Source organism: Haplochromis burtoni, unplaced genomic scaffold (assembly GCF_018398535.1).
Source record: "Haplochromis burtoni strain Fernald_Lab_line unplaced genomic scaffold, NCSU_Asbu1 Contig_431, whole genome shotgun sequence".
In the NCBI taxonomy this organism is placed as follows: Eukaryota; Metazoa; Chordata; class Actinopteri; order Cichliformes; family Cichlidae; genus Haplochromis; species Haplochromis burtoni.
Window position 1 is genome coordinate 486,320 of NW_024582792.1, and position 8,796 is coordinate 495,115.

General features: G+C 37.4%; 1 protein-coding gene across 1 annotated transcript; it reads left to right on the forward strand.

Moving 5' to 3' along the window:
• Positions 1 to 3,399: 3,399 nt before the first annotated feature.
• Positions 3,400 to 6,921, forward strand: LOC102301210 (beta-galactoside-binding lectin). Its single transcript, XM_005946471.2, has 4 exons — positions 3,400 to 3,497; positions 5,607 to 5,686; positions 6,176 to 6,347; positions 6,597 to 6,921. Exons 1-4 carry the CDS (start codon positions 3,489 to 3,491, stop codon positions 6,741 to 6,743), a joined length of 408 nt encoding a protein of 135 aa, XP_005946533.1. The 5' UTR covers positions 3,400 to 3,488; the 3' UTR covers positions 6,744 to 6,921.
• Positions 6,922 to 8,796: the final 1,875 nt, after the last annotated feature.

Below are 8,796 nucleotides of genomic sequence, written 5' to 3' on the forward strand. Positions count from 1 at the left end.
TCTGAGAAACATAATTAAACACTAGTAATAAACGCCACCACACCTTCTTGAAGGAGTCTTTGTTAGTCCCAATTAGAACAAAGCTTTTTCTAAAATCGTGTTAAATGGAAACAGGCCTATAGTTACTGAGGGGATCAGGGTCCATGTTGTGTTTCTATAGGACTGTGTGAGTGTGTGCTGACTGTGTGCTTTAAAACAAAATGAAGTGACTCAGTTTACTGTGAAGTTACTAATTATAGCCATGTTTAAATACTTTTACCATATCTGACAAGTTTCACTCTGGTTTGAAAAGCATACATAGAAAAAAACTTCTCTGTTTAAGGCATATAATAATCTGCTTTTGTCTGTCAGTCTACTATTTAGTCATGCTTGATCTCAGCATAGAATCTAACAAGTTCTTTAAAAATATCTGGAACACAAACTTTGTCACGTATTACACTGGTTTCCCTCCTCAAATATAGGAACGTCATGATCGAAAGATGAAGCTAGTCGGCTTCCAGTACCTGTTGCATCCCACAAGGATCCACTTTTGTTCCTCTTCTGTTTTTAATCATACGTGCTACATACATCATGCATTGCCTTTATATTTCTGAAATGTTGAAACAGTTATCTGTCTGTGTCACCTTTCACCTGGATTACCATAACTTGCTGTAAATAAGACTGTTCAGTTTCACCCTTCCTTGATTACAGATGGTTCAAAACGGATTTTTTTAATGGTGCACAGAAAAGAGAGCACATTATCCTGTTTTCGCTCAGTTGCACTGGTTATGTGTGAAATCATTTTCTAAGTTCAGTATTAGTTGTTTTCAAATACTCCATTGATTGGCTCCATAATATACTGCAGATCTTTTAACTCCATATTCTACCTTGAGGTCACTGAGTTCATCCTTCCAGTTTCTGTCAGTGTCAGTGACCCTTTCTTGCCAGAGAACAAAACCAGGACTTTGGTGTTTTTGCCCTCAGGCTCTGGAGCCTGCCATCCCACATAGAAACCATGGACATTGCTAAAGCCAATACAGAAGTGTCTTAAATCTGTATTCCCACTGACATCCAATACATGGCAATGGCTGTTATTCCAGGAAGACATGTGGTATAGAAGTGTTTGGGAAAATGTCTTTCTGTCTTGTCTTCTTGTCAACATGCATTTCCCTTTCATTTCCCTTTCTAACAGAGATGTGAAAGTTCTCTATTAGAAAGGGAAATAAATACATGCAACATTTCTGTAATTTCTGTCATACCTTCTCTCTTTCACAATATTACAGCTGAGCAATGGCAGAATTGCATTCTGGCCTCTTTGGATTGCTAAACTAGGCAGAATACAATAGAGACCTTGTATCATTTGAGCTTTTTTGGATACAGGGATACATTTGTTTGAAAAGGTTTGCAATATCTAAAATCGCATTAAAAGATGAAATCAAATAAACTAATAAGGTAGAAATCTTGGAAACCATTTTTAATCTTACAAGTATAAGCCAATGACAATAGAAAAGATGATCAAAAAACACATCAAAACTGGTTTTGGAATAGAAGCTAACATGAAGCTTCTGGAATGGCCTCCCCAAAGGTCCAATCGCAACCCTGTTGAAAATTTGTAGAATACTCTTAAAAGCAGAGTCCATTTAAACCAGTTAGTTTAAATGAACACTGCCAATTTTCTCAACAAAAGCGCTCAAATATCCATCCAGAATTACGCTAAAAGCTTGTTGATGACCAAAAGCATGTGGTCAAGGTGCAACTTGTGACCTTTGCACAACCATTCAATCAATCAACAGTTAAAGAAACCATTAAAAGCCCCTAATTATCATGACATTATTCCCCAAGAGGAGTGTATATAAGCTTTTGACCACAATTGTAAATAATTCCCCTACTGCACAGCATTTGCTTGTGCAGTAGGGTTAGACCATGACCATCCAGAAAGGTGTGTGAGAACCTATCACACATCATTTGAAGATAGCACCCTGTTTTGACATATGGTCACAGGAGCACATGGTTCAAGAAGTAGATAAGATTATTTCCTATAGAAATTTTAGCATTCAGTCAGGTTTTTACTTACTGCACATTGCATTAGTTGTTTAGGAATTAACTGATCAAGCTTGCATTTTTGTTATTATAATACTAGTTTTTATTACTTGGATAAAAACCCCTTGCAGTCTGAAGGCCAGAGCCGATGGAAACCCTTTGATGCAGCTGCTGTCTTTAGTTTCTTGTTTGTGCATCTTTCTGCCTTCAGTTTTTATTTAATAACTGAAAAGTATGCGCTAAAGGGCTGAGATCAGATGACTGAGTTGGCAGTTGAAGAATATCTCCTTTCTTTGTCTTTATAGACTGTTGGGTTGCTTTTGCGATATGCTTTGAATGATTACCCATTTGCACTGTGTGGACTATGTAAATTAGTTTAAAGCGTTCTTTTTGTACTTTTTACTTAAAGATCTTGTGATTTTTCTATTGCTCTCAGGACATTATTTTGAGGTGGTGGTGCCAAAAAGTGTTTAATCAATAACATGACCCAGAAAGAAGTCATAAAGCACAGGGAGGAATTTTTATTTTGTACCATTACAATGTGTGAAGTGTAAGGGAACTGGTCACAAGGTTTAAGTTTTCAGCCTGGAATCTGAACCTAGATTATAAAAATAGAACGCCTTCTGAAACTCCACTCTTTGTTTTTTATTGTTAAATGATGAGATATTAGCCAAATTTAGTTTGGAGCAGCCCTACACTGCAAATATGACTACAATTAGTAGTTACAGAGGGAAAAACAGCAGATAACTGTAAAAGAAATTACTTCTTGATAAATGGTTCCTGTGACATTGCTCTGAATTACATTCGTTTGTAATACATTGTAGTGGATATGTGTGGAACTGACCCACCCTGCTGCACTCACAGCAGCTGTCTTCTGTCAGCAGCTGACAGTATACTCTGGCTCTAAGTGTGAGTCATATATTCAAATCATTTTGAGGATCTGACTCACTTCCAACATTTCACTTAATTTCAACTCTACCTAGAATTTGCCACAGATTTATTCCAAATGCCAGCATTTGATCTTACTGTATGCCCTGAGCTATATACAGTAAGTGGACATTAAGACCGCTGGCTCTGCTAAATATTTAGTTGTCTCCCTGGTAACAAATACACTTCTATTTTTAACTCCAAGTCTGCAGTTCCCCTCACAGTCAGGCTCAGCTCCACCAGGTTAAAATGTAACAGTTTGATGTTAACAAATGATCTTTCACTAATTAGCCTCACTTCACCAACATCTGCAAGTATTTGTTAACTGCTACATTAGTTATTTGCAGTTTCTAATCTCACTGTGAGTCAGCTCTTGGGTGTTTAGCAATGGCACAATTCTATTGGCTCTTTGAAATGTCACTCAGGTTGAAGGCACCTCCCACCCTCTATATACTGGAGTCATCTGGTGGGGTGCAGAGAGGCAAGGCCCTGCAGCACTTTCATTTCTTCTCAGCTGTACTTAACCTTCTGCATCTGCCAAGATGAATAATGTAAGTAAAATTTTGACAACAATAGTCAACTTCTATTACTTTGATTTTCATATGACTCTTTGGTTTACTGATATCGACAGTCTTAGGCTTTAAGCCTATTTTAAGCATTGAACTGACAGCTGGTCCTAGCTTTATATTTACCAGGCTGATGTAATTGCATCAGCTAAACTGAACTAACTAAAACAGATGTTTGCATTTAGTTTTTATTGAGCTGTTAGGAGTTCTAATGTTTTGAATTTTTTGATGACCTTTTATGGTCAAAATATTCACCACAGAGCATATGCTTACATTATTTACTACTTAATTGTTATTTTCTTTTTCTCATCTATAGTAATAGATCAATGTCATGGCTATGCATGAAAGTTATCCTTAGTAATATAAACACATGATAACACTTGAGTCTTTCGTTTCAGTCACGCCTTCTCTTTTCCCAGTGTCAGAGCTGAACAAAGGCTGCATTGCATTCTAGCATCTTTGAATTGATAAAATAGTCAGAATACAATCAAGACCTTGTATCTCTTTTTCTTTTTTGGGGCTAAAGGGGTGTTGTGGTTTAAATCACATTAAGGGATGAAATGAAATAAAGTAATAACATAGAAACAAGAACAGAACCAACAATCCTGCAAATCTAAGCCAAACAGGGGTCAATAACAGTTCACCCTTAAGCAGAAGTGTAATTATCTCTCAAATAATGTCCCTGGCACTGTTAAGATTCACTTTTTGTTGATTTCACACAGAAATGACAATTATTCATTCAGTTCAGTGAAGTTTATTTTTATAATTACTTTATTACTAGTAACATGTTACTGTTTTAATAACTTGCCAGCTCGATTTCATCATCACACCAGTGACAGATTCAGTGAAGTATCATGTCTTACACATTACTTTATTCAGATTCCTTCATTAGGCAGAATGTCTGGGAGACATGCAGCGTCACTGCCAGCTCGGACACAAGCCCAGTCCAGCACAGCCAAACACACTTTCTAACAGAGGAAGAATGTTCACATTACTATGCCTCCCTTACTTACACTGGTTGATCTTTAAATAAATTATATTTTTTGCAGTGAGCTGTGGCGTGCCACGATTTCAGCCTGTTTATAGAACAGTGCAGATCATTACATGTTTGTGTGTCTACAAAGGGGATATAAATGAAAGTACTGTTATCTGTGTACCAATAGAAACTCTGATATGGTGGTGACATATAATTTAAGATGAACAGAATTTAGTTTAATTGGGATCTAATAATGCAGATAACAATGAACATGTAACTGGGGTTACAGAATATGCAGAGGTCCTTGGAAAACTTTCTCTTCTGTAGGATTTGAGAATCACAGTCATGAAGAGGTTGAGGTGAACAATGTTGCTCTAAGGCAGGGATGTCCAACTCCAGGCCTCAAGGGCCTGGACTTTTTGCCTTCAGTGGAAGAGTTTGCCTGTGTTAGCTGTCTCTTTAAAGTAGCTGAACCTTCAGAAACAAAGCTATGGAACATGTCATTTAGTGTTTCTTCCTAAATTTGACTTATTTACTTCTATTTGAAATTGACTATGAGAATTTAATAGAGTCAGTAATTTAAGGTAAACGTGGTTTTAAGCCGTGAAACGTGCTTGATTGTTGTTCTTCTTCCCCTTATATTTTACTTACTATACTTATTTCTCTTTCAAATTCCCCATTAGAATGACCATTTCCTAATTGTTACACAAACCACTATTTCCCTGCCACATGTACAGCAGGAACTGAATTTCTGCTAAGCTTAGTGTTTTTCCACTCCCGGTATCTAGTATTGCACTGAGGAAAATTTGACTCAGTTTAACAGTTGTCCCTCATCATTTTTCAACATTCAGTCTCTGCCAAAATCGGTGTACAGAAAAATGTCCCTGGCAACCTCAGGACACAAGAGCTGGAATATTTGACCAGCCAGTCAATGGGGATATAACTGAAAACAGATGTTCTGCAGTTTCCAGGGATAAAGTGAGGATCGGAGAATTGGCCGAGACTATATCAGTGCTGTTTTTTGCCTGAAGCTGTAATAATTGGATCTAATAAAAGTCAGTAGTATTAGTAGACAATAATACACTGTATCACCAAACTTGCCTTCTTTTTATGCACAGGGTATGTTTGTAAAGAACATGTCCTTCAAGGTTGGACAAACCATGACTGTTGTTGGAGTCGCCAAACCTGAGGCTGGAGAGTAAGTATTGATAAAGGACGAGCTGTGTCATGAGTTTGTAAATGAATGAATCACAGAAAAGTTCGAAAAATCTTCAATCGATATTCAGCAAAATTAATTCTTGACAGGGTATCGTTACCACTGTATTTATCATTTAGTACAAACACTGGTAGCTAGTGTTTTTGGCTAAAAAAATGAGTAAATTAGATTTTGTCTGTGTTAGCTGTCTCTTTAAAGTAGCTGAACCATCAGAAATAAAGCTATAGAACATGTCATGTATCTTTCTGAACTTGACTCAGTTACTTCTATTTGAAATTGACTATGAGAATTTAATTGAGTCAGTAATTTAAGGTAAATGTGGTTTTAAGCCATGAAACGTGCTTGATTGTTGTTCTTCTTTCCCTTGTATTTTACTTACTATGCTTATTTCTCTTTCAAATTCCCCATTAGAATGAGACTGAGCTACTTATTTAAAGTAAATGAGGTTTGTCACATGTCTGTACATTGCAGTTTTGCTGTGAATATCGGCCCCGGCGAGGACACAATTGCATTTCATCTCAACCCTCGTTTCAATGCCCATGGAGACTCAAATATAATTGTCTGCAACTCTTTCGAGGGAGGCAATTGGTGTCAGGAGCAACGCGAGCAAAGTTTTCCTTTCTCCCTGGGACAGGAGTTCAAGGTGTGAGAGTGTGTGTTTACATTTTAGCCTTGCATGGGTCATATGTAATCTATTAGCTTCCTCTTTAGTCTGTATAGTGCCTCTCTCTGAGAGTGACCTCTGGTGGAAAATAAGTGCCACTGCATCTTTGATAACTTCATTATTTGATACCGCACATTCATCTGCAAGACCTTGAGCGTTATACATCACATCTATTACAATATTTGATTCCTTTGTCTGTCTGTTTCTCTCACTGATAATACCTTTTAGATCTCCATTGAATTCACTCCTTCAGAGTTTGTGGTGACTTTACAAGATGGCTCAACATTCCGTTTCCCCAACCGCGTCGGTGCAGAGAAATACTCGGCCCTAAACTTTGATGGGGATGCTCGCATTCGAAGCATTGACATCAAGTAAAGCGCCATCGTTTCTCATATCTGGATGTGAAAAATGTTCTTTTTTTGTTTGTCTAGCAGCAGGTAATATAAAGTCCTAGGTCTTCAGCTTCCTGAAAACTTGTTAACCTTTAATCTAATTATAGATTTTCATAGCTTACAGGATATGAGTTTGTTGAGAAACAGGTCCAAACAGCTATGGTCATAAAAAAGGAGCCTTAAAAATTAGAATCGTTAGCTCTGAACCTGAACACCCTTTTCTGGAACTCTACCAGAAAAGCAGTTAAAGCAAGTTATTGTTCTGTTTGCAGTTTGCAGGATTCATATACAGTACAGTGTGGTCAGGTTTCTTTAATGTGTCTCAAAATGCTCCAAAAGACATTCCACTTTTTAATTCTTACCTGCAACAACATCAATTAAAGGATTTTCTTTTATGAAAAAAATGACTCTGGTGACTCCTTCTATTTGTTCTGCAACACCTTTCATCCTTTCCCTGTGAAATTACTTTATAGGTGATACACAGCCAGTGCTGGGCTCTGTAATTTAACCCTGACATATAGGCAGTATTTCATGTGTCACAGGTGGGTCTGGGTCTAGTTTGATTTTACAACACCTATTTTTGAAGAAAAACATTGACACCACACCATGCGTGGTTTTACATAAGGCACGAACACATAACGTCCACAGATTTATATATTTTTATGTGAAAGTGAAAATAAGGAGAACATTGTGCAAATGTTAGGATTTATATAACCACGTATAACCACTACAACAAATAAACACTGTCCTCACTGCTGTATTATAAAACCTTCTTCAGCACCCACTGAATATTAACAAGGTGGGAGTGGATAACCACGTGTTTTCACCAGTAGCGTTTCAATCACTGTGAATATGTTAACAGTGGACCAATGAGGGGGTTGTTCATATAATTACAACTTTGATCAGCACCTCTGAGGGCAGCATGGCTGGTAATCTGATAGGCCATTATGTTGTAATTAGCCTTTAGCACTCCTGAACTACTGTGGATGTAATGGAAGATGATTTTAATAGCTAATTTTAATAATTTAAAATGAATAATTGCAATAATTATTGTGGACTTAGTCTGAAAAACACCACAAGGTCAGGGGCGGATTTAGAAGAGTGGTATGAGGTGGCCTGTGCCACCCTAAGATGATCTCTTGCTACCCCAGTTTTGCATATGGCAGTGTTGTTTATTAAAATAAGATAACACTAACACTTTGAGCATAGTTACAGTTAAGAGGGAATATAAATTCTTAAACTGAATATATTGCCTCCACCATTACCAAATGGATCAGCACCATTGCAATTTCAGATTTCACACAGGTGGTTGGTTGTTACACTCTGGAAATGGAATGAAGGTGAGTGTTATTAACCTTCTGGGGTCCACAGACACGCTGCACCTCCAAATCACATGACTGATTTAAACTGACATAGCAACAAGCTGCAGCCACGCTGAGTCTCTGTTTCAGGCCCTGTTGAAAGTTTGGACTTGAAAGTATACACCAGTTCTTAAATACTATCGTCAAGTTTTTTTTGGTGGGTTTTTTTGGGGGATTTTTTAAAGCATTTTCTAATGACAGCGCAAAAACAGTAAATAAAGAAAAAAGTCACCTCTTTGCTATTGGTTGAAAAACGTACCACGTTGAGCAATTTTTAAAAAAAACTCAACACTTGGGATTTGGTTGGTTAGGAAGAGGGGAAGGTTTTGGTAGTGATGGCAGCGAGACACAGCGAGTGACGGTTAGAGAGCAAGTTTTGAGATGTGGGAGATTTGTGATGTTTAGCGTGGAGTGTATACTTAGTGTGTTGTCTTGTGTAGCTAGTCTGTTGTGTAGTCATTGTTTTGTTTTGTGTGTCAGTGAGGGCAGAGGCTGACAACAAAATGAATGGACAAGAGTAAAGATGTTAGTATTGAGATTAAGAACATAGACAAGTGGTAGTGATGTACTGAATAGATTAGCAGCCAAACACCCAGCAAAGCAGGCAGATGAGATATTACAAATCTTCCCTCTTAGACTTACACATAAGCTTCATTTCTTCCAGTGTAAAAAAAC

Bases quoted from the DNA above. Each gene is read 5' to 3' on its own strand.
- LOC102301210 (XM_005946471.2), top strand. The intron at 5,687-6,175 runs GTAAGTATTGAT...TGTACATTGCAG, and splicing joins GCCAAACCTGAGGCTGGAGA to TTTTGCTGTGAATATCGGCC. The intron at 6,348-6,596 runs GTGTGAGAGTGT...AATACCTTTTAG, and splicing joins CCCTGGGACAGGAGTTCAAG to ATCTCCATTGAATTCACTCC.